The 13,096-nt window shown below is 37.5% G+C and overlaps 1 protein-coding gene across 3 annotated transcripts in view; it reads left to right on the top strand.

Annotated features, from left to right (window-relative positions):
* Window positions 1–13,096, top strand: part of septin12 (septin 12) — a 77,696-nt gene that overhangs the window by 59,546 nt on the left and 5,054 nt on the right. For 2 of the 3 annotated variants that reach the window (XM_077557837.1, XM_077557838.1), the window contains 7 exons: window positions 4,764–5,165; window positions 7,938–8,066; window positions 10,092–10,173; window positions 10,368–10,505; window positions 11,741–11,858; window positions 11,945–12,040; window positions 12,286–12,382. In XM_077557837.1, the coding sequence (XP_077413963.1) occupies window positions 4,764–5,165; window positions 7,938–8,066; window positions 10,092–10,173; window positions 10,368–10,505; window positions 11,741–11,858; window positions 11,945–12,040; window positions 12,286–12,382 (1,062 nt within the window). Of the gene's footprint in view, window positions 1–3,425; window positions 3,548–4,763; window positions 5,166–7,937; window positions 8,067–10,091; window positions 10,174–10,367; window positions 10,506–11,740; window positions 11,859–11,944; window positions 12,041–12,285; window positions 12,383–13,096 lie in introns of those variants that run through there. The other variant, XM_077557839.1, reaches the window with a different exon arrangement.

Here is a 13,096-nt window from a genome sequence, read left to right as displayed (position 1 = left end):
CAATAAAAGGATGGAAACATGTCATTGTTTGTGACTTTGTGTGACATTGGTTTCAAGAAAAGAGACTTTCATGTTGACTTGCAAATTGCATTGTTTCACGTTGTTTTTGTGTGATTGTGTGAACAGGAGTCGTTGAAATTTTGACAGATGTAGGTGCTGAGTGGTTAGCATTGTTGCTATATATTAAATCTTTGACATTACTGGCCTTTCAATGTGTCGTATGTACATTTTATGTGGAACTTCTACCACTGTACAAAACAGACACAATATTGCTACCTGACTTATCCTGAGCTTTCCCAACCTCACCAGTATCTTGGCTAATATGCTAAGCGTTGCCAACACCTTGCTGTTTGTTAAATTGTTTTAGGATTCCTTCAGGGAGTCCTTCAGTCTCGAGGCTCGATGAAACTTCAAACCCAAACAATAGTGAGTGTGTCAACAATGTGTGTTGTCATCCTGTCAATGTGAGTTGTCATCCTGTCAGATACATTCAGGACAGCAGAATCTGTTGACAGAGTGACCGATTTTTGTATTTAAAAAACCCAAACATAAACAGAAATGTATTTTTCTCATATTCATTCTGTTGAATGAGGAACCACTGACCAGTATGAAAAGTACTATGTGTCATCTCTTGGTGCTGAGCAAAATCAGTACAGAAAGAGGAAGGAGTTTGTGTGTGTGTGTGTGTGTGTGTGTGCGTGTGTGTGTGCGTGTGTGCGTGCGTGCGTGCGTGCGTGCGTGCGTGCGTGCGCTCTTTGTTGTGTTCGAAGTAGATGAGTTTGTGTCCGTTTCACCCGTACAATTGCCTTCCTTTTTTTGTGTTCGCACTAAATGAGTTTGTGTCTGTTTCTCTCTAGCAATCTGACACACTGTTTGCGTTTCACATACATTTCTAGTCATTACACACTCTGTCTGAGTGGGTTTAAGTGCACATACATTGTTGACTGTCTGTGTCTCCTCAGTATTCTTCTCTGTAGAGGGGGGTGGGGGGGGGACTATTGCTACATGTAACCACAGATGGGAAAAGTACTGACATTCTTTACTTCTTGAGTAAAAGTACAATTACTTGTGTAAAAATGTACAGGCTCTGAAATGTACTTGACTCAAGTCTATTATTAATTGTTTTCATGCCTTAAAAACAAAAGTAATGACCTTGTTTTGAAAATGTAAAAAGTACACATACTTATGTTAAAATGTAACGAATAAAAGAAAAAGTAGTGTAAAAAAAAAAGTACAGGAATGAAGTATTTGTACTTTGTTACTTCCCATTCTCTGCATCTAACTAATACTAGAATAATGTACACAAGTTAAAACTGCCGCCACATACTTAAGGTAAAAAATAATTAAAAAAAACTTTTGTAGAAATGTATCTAAAAATATCAGAATTATTTAATTCAGTGTTAATACTCGTTTGCAATATTTAATGCTGGCTTAGATAATGATGACTGCGATATCATTAGAATTGTATTAGATTAACAGTTAAAGGATTTCATGTTTTACTTTGTGGCAAATGTGTTTTTTGTGTACCTCATAGGCTCGCACTGTGCAAAATAGTGTATATTTGTAACACTTTTTTTACATATAATAATATGAATGCCTGTTGCAGTATTTAAAAGAAACCCAGACTTAAATATGTTTCACTCCTACGTTATCTCCACTCACCAGGAGATTAGCTGTGTTCCAATGGTTTTACAGTTGGATATTTTTAGCTGATTAAATGATGCAGCTTAACACTACAGGGTAGCCTCTATTTGTGTGTGTGTGGGGGGGGGGGGGGGGGGGTATTTTGTTGTAGAGTAATACAACACTACAGTGGTTGTTCAGCCGTCTTAACTCAATTGAACTCAACTTTATTGATGGAAATATTTATAAACCAACCATAGCTGTAGCCTGTAACAAAGTCATCTATATAAGGATTGAAAATATATGATCTTTTTACAAGAATCCACTTCTTTAAAAACATCAATCGGTAACATAGAAACCCGTGTGCAAAATCTCCTCTGTCTTTAGACCAAACTATCACAGTCCTTATGTTGGCTGTCTGCAAATATGGGAGAAATACATGTGCTCATTCTCAGCTCCTGGGAGTGACTCATTTTCACACATAAAGTTGATATCAAAAGTACGCACATCCCTGTTTAAATGGTAGATTTTCATGATATAAAAATATGAGACCAAGATAAATCATTTCAAATCTTTTTCTATCCTATACCTATAACCTGTACAACTCAACTGAGAGAAAAAAGCAACTTTTTGGAAGGAAAAAAAAAATAAGATAGTGTGTTTGCACAAACATACACAACCTGTTATAATCTGGCTGCATTCAGAATTAACCAATCACATGCTAATGTCTTATTTTACTGAAACCTGGCATTTGTACAGGGGTGTGTAGACTTCTTGTACTGTGAGTCACACACATGCTTGAGTCAGGCATTTGTAAGCATACACGCATATGCACTCAAGTGTCAATCCTCTTACAGCACAGACCAGACGACAGACACAGACTGTACACAAACACTTGTGATACTTGACTGGTCAGGTAAACCTGGAAGTGTTTGTGTGTGTCTGTGCCGTTTTTAGTTTCCTTGTCATAGGAATAGCGGCATGCTCTTTCTCAATTTCGCTTGTACAGGATGTATGGCCTCGGCGTTTCGAGCCAATTTTGGTGGGTGCTCAGCCACCCTAAATTGAATCCCAGCATCTCTCATATAAGAGCGATTATATACAGTGTCATTGAAATAATTCATGTTTAATAGTCATATAAAAATAAAAGATAAATTTAAAAAATACAGCATCTTTCCCCCTTGCCTCACAAGTTCAACGCAATCCTTCCCACATCACACTCACCACTGGGCTATGAGTGTGCACCCTGAACAGAGCAATAAACTGGGACAAATAACCCTGTCCTCAACAGACAAGATAGCTGTGTCATGTGAATGTATGTGTTAATGTTAAAGCCAAGCTGCTACTGAGAAGTTGCTGGATGATGAACACTATGAAAGGTTCTGAGGGAACCGCTGCTGGTCCTTTGATCTTTAATGCTCACAATATAATACTACAGTAACATCGAGAGTCTCAGTTAAACTATTAACTGGATGCCAGTCTGGATGTCTGTCTCTTAATATGCGGAAGAAGGTCTAATCTGTCCAATCTGATGGTTTCTACTCTTATACTGTCTTCTGGGTGGCTCAGCCTAGACTATGTGACAATGTGTGACCCAATGACCTTAACTGTTTTTAACTAGATAAGTGTGCCAGAGTACAGATAGACACCAAGCCAGGACAGATCACTAGCTCAAGCCACCTATCTTATCACATAAGCCAAAGAGACCCCATCTAACAACTATATCTTATGTCTTATGGTTGTGTCCGTGTTTTGAGTTGGGTCCTTGATGTTGTCACTTGCTAGGGTACTTTATGTTGTCACCTTTATTCTGTCATATAGGATTGGGCAAGCTCGATTTGCTCAGTGACACATTGTCACTCAGTATGGGACTGTACGTCAAGCTTTTCTTCCATGTAGTCGGCATCCAGTCCATCTCTTTCTGGTAACTTTGTATGTTTGTGTTCTGCATCCGCCCCTGCTCTCTGGTTACTTTGTGTTTTTGTATGTAAAGACGTTTAATATTCCACTTCCGTGCCCTCTCTGCTTCTGTGTCCAAATTCTGTTCCTCACATAACAAAATAACTTCTATTAGGACACAGAGTGAGGGAGGAGCAAATGTATCATTATGTATATGTATAATCATTATGTATAAAAGTCCTAAAATTATGTTAAAGTTCAACTGTTATTTTTAGTACTCGCCGTAAGGCTGGTTTAATTCAGAACAAATTCATAATGTTAATGTTTATGTAGTGGTGTTGCTTTAAAAAAAAAGAGTTGTCTTTTGACATAAATGAATAGGATTACAATGTTAGTTTTATAGATTCAATCCATTCCTCTTTCACAGTGACCCAACATTTAAATAACCTATATCATATTGAATTACTTATTTAAATATTTTCCCCAAAAAATTGTATACATTTCTTTCGTAAATGTATGAATAAAGTTGCTTTAAAATGTACAAAACTGTGAAATTTGACATTTGCTGGGCGATGCTATCAGCACCCCTAAACCTCTGATCCTAGTACAGCCCCCGATGTTTGGTATGTGGTGTTAAAGTGGGTGTTAATTGCTTGATAGTTGTTGAGAATTACAAGTGAATCTAGTTTCTCCTTTCAAGCTTTAGGTCAAATCCTAAAAGTCAGTACTGTACATGTGAATAATAGCAATCAACATGGGCTTCCAATTAAACACATTACAGTACGATACGATACGATACGATACGATACGATACGATACGATACGATACGATATACTTTTATTTTCCCCGTGGGGAACTTTTTCCTGGACTCCGTCCAGCTGCAGTTTAAGAAAAAACAACAGAAAAGAAAGAGATAAAATCAAAATTAAATAAGAAGTGCAGCAGTAGTTTACAGTAAGAAAAACAACAGAATAGAGAGAGATAATTAAAATAAATAAGAAGTCCAGCAATAAGTAGAAGTCTTCACAGAAGTATACATGTGTAGAGAAGTACATACATGAGGACTGTACACACCCATATACACACACTCCTATATATATACGTATATATTGCACCATTTAGTTAATGTCGGTTATTAAGCAGTTTGATGGATGTCGGCAGGAATGAGAATTAGTTAGGAATAGTATTACAAACTATTGTACAACCAACCTCGAATCTGCATTTGTGTCTTTATCCACAGAAAGTGCTGGAGATCTGAACGTAGAAGTACCTTCCCTGATGGAAGAGAGAGAAGAGAAGGAGAATGGCATCATGGGAGAAGAGCAAGTTGCAGAGGACAAGAGCGAAGCAATACTAGCAAGCACTGTAACTGAGAATCCCGCCAAAGAACCAAAAGCAAACGGTGTGGAAGTCCATGCAGAGGTGGAGGAGAAGGAAAATGAGAAAGGAATGGAGGAAGGTGAAATGAAGAAAGAGGTGGAGTCAGAGGTGAAGGTGGAAGTGTGCCAATCTGGGCCAGACATGCAGATGAGTTTCATCCATGGCAGTGACCTGTTTGGCTATGTGGGCATTGAGGCAGTGCTGGACCAGATGAGGCACAAGACCATGAAAGCTGGCTTTGAGTTCAACATCATGGTGGTTGGTAAGTGTCAAATCTTTGTAAAATGTTTGAATGGTCTTATGTTATGCAATTTGGCATTTACGGATTATTGCAGCTGTTAAATTTATTCAAACCTATTCAAAACTTTCTTCGCAGAAAAATAAAAATTTCGTGATTATCTGTTACGTGGGACAAAAGTCAGATTTTTTTGAGGTGTGTGTGCAAAATACTGTCTGCAGGCTACACTATGTTGCAGGCTACACTATGTAGTGTACTTTGGGAGAAAGTTAACTAGTTGAAGGGGTTAAAATCTCCCTCTGCAACAAACATGTCATGTAGCATGAAGCAACTCGCTTCGCTCCCGGCTGTTTTAATGGATTTTGACTGATTTTACAAGGCTCACAGAATATTGTGTTCTATTGCTATAAACATAACATGGAACCTACCAAAAGAAAGATTAGAGTCTCTTCTTTCATTAGGAAAAAAAGTATATTTGTATCTGTTTCTGTTTTGCAGCAATTAGCATTAGAATAAAGCTAAGTTTCATCAATATTAACATTCCTGGTGAAAACACTGACAAAAAGAGCTGGTTGCAAAATGTCCCTGGCTGATCTCTTATACTTAAACTTAGTTAAATAACTACCATTGCTTTATGCCACCTCTTCATGTCAAAAGTCTTCCGTATGCTCTCGCATTAAAAAAAAAATAATAATAAAATAAAATAAAAATGTGTAAATCCATTTTTGGGAGTCAAGGACAAATGTATTAAAAATGTTTTTTGTTTGAATTAGCTAATTAATAGATTAAAAAAAAAATGTCTGAACTTTACCATTAGCACTTCAATGTCCATTGAGCAGTATTCTTACTTGAGTGTCTTGTTTACGGGCACATATTGCACATACCAGAAACCACCACATGGTGGGAGGACCTAAATGAAAGTCATTCCATTTCATATTTAAATGCCTCCTTGAGGTTTCTGCCTTGGGTATTTCAACTTGGAAGTGCTTTCAAGAGTCATGACTGACTGTTCTTCCCTTCAACAAGTCTAAATCACATAAGGTACATCTCATTTAAAAAAAAAAAAATGCAACATCAATTCACGTTAGCTCCCTTTCAGGCGTCGAGGATATCAGATTTATATCAGACATATCCACTTTTAACGTCTTATGGTTCAAGTGGAATTAGGTTAACCTCAACGATAAATGTTGCTCTGTGGATAAATTGGAGGGACAAACATAAACAGAAATATATACTTATTTTACTGTAGACTGTACCAATTGTGACGTTATTAATAATAACACAAACTCATTGTGTACCGGTATATGTATGAATTAATAATGATGTAATGTATTAAAATAATTAAGTGTGTAGAACCATAAAATGGCACATATATATTTTCTTGATATTGCTAAAGGCATTTGAGAACATGAGAACACTACATACTTTCATTGAGTATGTAACGACAAACAAGTGTAATTAAAAGTCATTTCACATTTAAGTAATGCCCGAATACAACAGAGACTGGACAAAATGTGTACATTTAAAAGGATACTTGACTTGAGACATTTTCAACAGTAAGATGATCATATTTTGTCTCTAAAAATTGTGATAACTTCATTATTTTTAATGAACAATTAATATATTTTAAAACTAAATTTGCCATTTGCTGTCAACTGAAGATGACATCCCCTGTGCTGAAGAAGTAGGTAATGACCAGTCATTGCTCAGTTTGCTGACCAAACCCAGAAAACAAGTGAGTCATTATTGGTCTTTACCTACTTTCTCAGTACAGGTGATGTCATCTTCAGTTTGACAGCAAGAGAAAAAATGTGCATTAAATGTATTAGTTGAAAATGAAAAATAATAAAGTTATGACATTCATTCTGGACAAAATATTAACTTTTTACTACTAGAAATGGCTCAGTGAGTCAAGAATCCCTTTAAAGTTGCATTGCGGAGTTTATAATGTCAATGGTAAAGATTTTTCAACATCATGCATGCTCCATCAGTGCCCAGATGAGTACAAAGAGCCCTTTAACTGCGACTGCGCCAATCAGCTTGTATCTTCCCTTTACTAGCTTCCCTTCAGGGCGAACACTCCACAGTTTCTTGGGGGTGAGGAGGGGTGGAGTAGTGGAGGATGATGTCTTACTTGTCCCGATGGACATGTAGTGTTGTGCTAGCGTTGGGCTAGCTCGCGTATAACAAAACTTGGGATGAAAACTGAAGAGAAAAAAAACGAAGTTTATTGACGCGTACGTACTTGCACGCGCACCATTCACGAGCTTGACAAAGAGGCTGCAGTTACGCTTTAGGCCAGAGGTGGCAGTCATGAGTTGAAAGGTGACAAACTCCGCAATGCACCTTTAGACTGAAATAATAAAGACATTTAAAAAGCAAAGGATAAATTGTTACCTTTGTGAAGTCCTACTCTGCTTATAATCCAGCTGGCCTGCAGCCATTTTGATACATTGTTGTCATGGACATCAGTTTCTCTTCAATTATAGATTTAAGACAGTAAAGGTGTTTGATAATAACGTAGTTCAGTGTAAGAATAACTACTGGGCAGTCAAAAGCAACAGATGAGCAGCTGGGAAAGCTACAATTAAGAAACATGATGCACCCATACATTGCTATTAATAATAATAAATAAATAATGAAATAGCAATGAGAAAGCCTTACAAATTTTGAATTTGTGATGTGTTGCATACTTGCCTTGAATATGTTTGATTAAAACATAGGTGGCAGGCAAAAGTCTTGAAATTAAGTATAAATAAAACACGCTTGCATCTGTAACCTGATTTGTTTCTGCAGGTCAGAGTGGTTTGGGGAAGTCTACCATGGTCAACACTCTCTTCAAGTCTAAAGTCAGCAGAAAGTCCTGCACACCAAACTATGAGGAGAAAATCTCTCGAACAGTCAAGCTGCAGTCAGTGAGCCACAGTGAGTCCACACACTCACACAGTCATACAAACACATACTACACGTATTACTGCATTCAAGAAATATTTTTTTCCACCAAACACTTTGGTTGTGTATTTGCAGTCTGTGTTGGACATCACTTATAAACATCATCTCCATCACGTGGCTTTTAAGCAGATGTCACATTTGCAGTACACACACTGAAATATAGAGAACAGGAGCGGACTTGTCAAGAAAGGTTCGGACGTGCAGAATGTAACCATAAAAGCAGGCTGTTGAGGTCAACGACGCAGTGAAAAGCCTAGATATGGTCATGGAACTGAGTACAAGGAGTCTTCACATGACACCCTCATTTTTGTTTTGTACTCTTAACAGCATTAGTGAAGGATGGAATAGTCTGTCTGTCACATAGTTGTAACAAAGCCCCCACTTATTTTTCAGTTGCTGAAAATCCTCAGTGCAGATTTATGAAACGAGGCTGAGGAAGTGAAGCTTACCACTACGACTGAACTTTAAAATTGAAAGCATCATATCCTTTCACCTTGTAAATGCAGTACAAGCAGTGATTAGACTAGTGCACATCTGCCTCACATTCATGAAGTTCTGGGTTCAGTTACGCTTTGGGCCAGAGGTGGCAGTAGAAAAGTGACAAACTGCACAGAGATCCTTTAAACATCCATTTTTTTCCCTATGTCATCTAACATTATTTACATAATAAATCATTCCAGATGCATTCAAATACTAGCATTCAGCTATCCAGAATTCCCACGCAATTTCTCCAGAAATGGTACTTTCTCTGGTTTGTCATTGTTGTTTGTCATTATGTGCCCTGTGATTTGCTGGCAACCAGATCAGGGGGTACCCCACCTTTCATCCAAAGGCAGCCGGAATAGGCTCAACCATAAGGAAAATGAAGTTTCTGCAAATTGGTTTTAAATAAATCTGATTTAAGATTATTGATTGTCTCACAACTTTTAACTGTATCTTCAATCTTTCAGGTATTATCCCGAAGCAATCCCATTGACTTGCAAATGATATCTACTAAGATGGCTCATTTTTATTCACTATTGTTTATTAATAATGTAAATCTTAAGTCCTTGTACTTTACTCAAGTGAATGCCAAATGTTGTATCAGTAAGACAAAACCAGTGCTGACAGTATTGTAGGAAATGTGTTTGAAAAGAATGCATCTTTTTTTATTGTTCCTTGCATTCCCACTTTTAATGAGGTTCTATACAGCTCGAGGGACATAATGAGAGACATTTACAGACTCAACACCTCGAGCGAGCTGCTTTTGACTGTGCAAATCTTGAATGGTGGAAACTTCCCTTAAGCTTCATCTAGAATTACGTATCAGCAGATAGTGAATATAACCAATCCCAAAAGTCAGTGCAGGAGGCTAGCACCTATAAATCCAGAAGATTTTTTTGGGAAGTGAAACAGCAGTTGTGCAATAGTGTCCCTCCAGCAACTGTAAAGTCCATTAAAAGCACAGTTTGCTTAAGAGTGTGTGTGTAGATGGATGGGAAATGACAAATCATTAGATCGCATCATGCCAATTCTGTGAATCTGTTTATATTGTTTGCTCCTGCTTCTTTGCTGCTTGGTTGTCCCTGTGATGACAGTCAATCTCAGACAAACACTTTTTGTTGCCGCTGTTATGTGTTTGGACCTCTGAAGCCACTTTCGGTACTGTACAAGCTGGTCTAGACAGTGCATGTGGTGCTTTATTGCAGGTTAGTGAAAATCGTAATGATTCAGGTACCAGATGTTTGCTCCCCTGCTTCCGCTGAAAGGAGATTCCTCAGTGCTTACTCAGCATTGCCAATGGATTTAAATGATAGCCTTTGCTCCTCTGTTCAGCATCAGTCCAACAAGGATATGTGGCCATGCATGTGAGGTGCTTCTTTACAGTTACAATGCTGTACATACAAAGGCTTCCATTTTACTTAGCGAGAGCTGATTAAATCCAACAACTATCATGTTTGGTTTTGAACTTGTTCATGCATTCTAATGTAACGTCCCCCTATTGCCATTCCTGTCTAGTGATTGAAGAGAAGGGGGTGAAGATGAAACTGACAGTGATAGACACTCCAGGTTTTGGAGACCAGATCAACAATGAGAACTGGTAAGGGGCACAATGAGGCTATTTGAAAAGCACACACACACACATGCTGTACATATGTACAATGCAGAGTGTACATAGAAGTAATAGTTGGTTCAATTTGCTACAATACAGAATTTTGTCATGTTTTTCTCAAATCATGTTGAATTACGTGCTTTTGTTAAAGCAATGTTTCATCTGTACTCTCTCCCCTCAAGTTGGGAGCCCATCGTGAAGTATATCAACGAGCAGTATGAGAAATACCTGCGAGAAGAGCTGCATGTCAACCGTAAGAGGAGAATACCTGACACCAGAGTCCATTGCTGCATCTACTTCCTTGCTGCAACAGGACACAGGTTAAAAAAAAATCAATACCACTTACCTGGTTTTACGTGCTAGAGTAAACATGTATACAATAATGTTTTGTTGAATGATATGGAATAAGATGTACGCACAGTGCCTTCACATAATGCAGTCTACCATTGTGAATATTGAATGATTGGACGTGATTTGGAAGGACATCTGTCTACAACTGTCTCTAACACAGTAAATTTTGTAGAGTAAATTTTACTCTAAAAAGACTATATTTGGTCCCACTCTAAACAACGTTAACTTTTACACTTGGTAGAGGGTAAAATACTACAAAACAAAAACAGCAATAAAACGCTCAAGGGTTGAGGAACAATCCCACAACCTTCAGCATGGAAGACAGCCACTCTACCACTTGAGCTGTGCTAGATTTATTGTTAGCTAACATATTGCTGATATATAGACAGACAGACATAGACAGTCAGTCAGTCGGAGTGGCATGGCTCAGTGCTCTCCCAACCTGAATGTTCTGTATGCATGTATGTATATATATATATATATATATATATATATATTTATTATATATCTTCCAAGTATGAAATTTACTCTGTTTAGACTGAGACCAAATATAGTCTTTTTCAGAGTAAAATTTACTATGTGCAGGTGAAAACAGCAGATCAAATTATATAAGAGCATTCTCTGACGACTGACCATTTCTCTTGAAGAAACCTTTATAACACGTGCAAGTCTAAATTACTTGGTTTACCTAATTCGTAATGCAAAGATCCAACAATAAATGAAATACAAACTTATTCGAAAAGAAAAACATACATATATATGTAAACAATTGTACATACACAACAAAATAAAATACAATTTTCTTCTTTTTTTTTTTGCTATGACAGCAATTTTGTTCTACCAGTATTCAATTTCAAAACAAGATTCTGTTCAAAAAGGGTGTGAAGAAGTAAAACAACGTATCTAGTCCCACCCCGGCTTATTCCATGTCAAAATGTACCACTTAAATTCACCCTGAAACCCTGTTCAGGTTATAGCAAATAATTTCGATTGCAAATACAGTAACAGCAAAATCAGGCAAATAACGACATAAACACAAATTTTAACCAAAAATAAAGAAATTGACCTCGCTGGATACAAAACACTTATAATGATGTTGATTTTATTTGTTATTCTATTCTTTCCCTGTAAATGTGCAGGTTTCTCTGTCCTTTATGCTTGTCTTTTTCCAAATGAATCAGAGATGTGCTGTGTGTGTGTCCAGGTTACGCCCCATCGATGTGGAGTTCATGAAGAGGTTGGGAAAGATCGTAAGCATTGTGCCTGTCATTGCCAAAGCTGACACACTTACCATTGAGGAACGACAGGAGTTCAAGGAGAGGGTGAGGACACGTTTACTCATTTAATAAGTAAGTACACTTGCATGAATTGGAACCTCAAGTCTACCTGTGTTTTATATCACTGACAGATAAGGCAAGACTTAACAGGCAACGGGATTCGTGTTTACCCCCAGAAAGAGTACGATGAGGATCCAGAGGAGCGCTTCCTCAATGACAGAATCAGGGTAGGAACCGAGTGCGTGAGAGCAGGAAATGTGTTTGTAGTGCATGCTATTAACGGTGCCGAAAGTTCAGCCAAGGGTTCAGTTAAGCAAAAAACATCACTTGCTATTTAAGTGTTTCAACCATCCATTCAAAAGAAGCAGCCTTCCTTTAGTTAATCCTTTAAACTAAACACATTTTGAGCTTTTGAGCTCATCTTTTTCTTCAAATGAGGTTGAGTAAAATGTGCTTTTATTTCTGTATCCAGGAAAGTATTCCCTTCGCGGTGGTGGGGACTGACAAGGAGCACCAGGTGAACGGAAATAAGGTGTTGGGCCGTAAAACCAAGTGGGGAATTATTGAAGGTAAGGAGAAGGAAAAATGTGCCATAATATCATTCCCGACACAAGTTTACAAACCACCATTTTGAGTAATTCTGTATAATATGAAACCCATGCTTGTCTAAAGAACCTTTTCCCCACAAACATAATAATGATTATAGTAATTGAGTTGTGACAAACAGCAGAAAAACACAACAGCAATGTAGCCTTGTCTTCAATGGATGATTTATTTTTTAAATATTTATTATGACCAACAAGTCCTACAGTTTTACTCCTAAACAACAATTTAGTCCCAAATATCCAAAGCAGGGTATTTTGGGGAACTTAATGATTCATCACCACCCACACTCTGAAAAAAAGTTGGGTCAAAAATAACTCAACTATGGGTGAAAAATGGACCGATCCTCTACTTTGGTCGGTTTGACCCAAGTTTGCGTCAAGAAATGGGTCTTTCAGCGTAACTCATAAATATTGGTCAGATCCTTTACTTGGGTCAGAAAATTGGGTCATTTTGTATAAAACAACCCAGAAAGTTTGGTCAAATTAACCCATAAAGTGGTTTGATCCATTTTGATCCATAATTGGATTACTTTTGACCCAATTGTTTTTAGAGAGCACCAAGTTTTTTATTTATTTGACAAAAAAATGCAAAATTGTAAAATTGTTCTGCCAATATTAGGCATGAGCATTTAACATTACCCCAACCCCAGAAAGACAGTTAAGCCTGAGGCCCAGCTA

This window comes from Vanacampus margaritifer, chromosome 2, assembly GCF_051991255.1.
Source record: "Vanacampus margaritifer isolate UIUO_Vmar chromosome 2, RoL_Vmar_1.0, whole genome shotgun sequence".
Classification (NCBI taxonomy): Eukaryota; Metazoa; Chordata; class Actinopteri; order Syngnathiformes; family Syngnathidae; genus Vanacampus; species Vanacampus margaritifer.
This window is presented reverse-complemented; position numbering and strand designations above follow the sequence as displayed.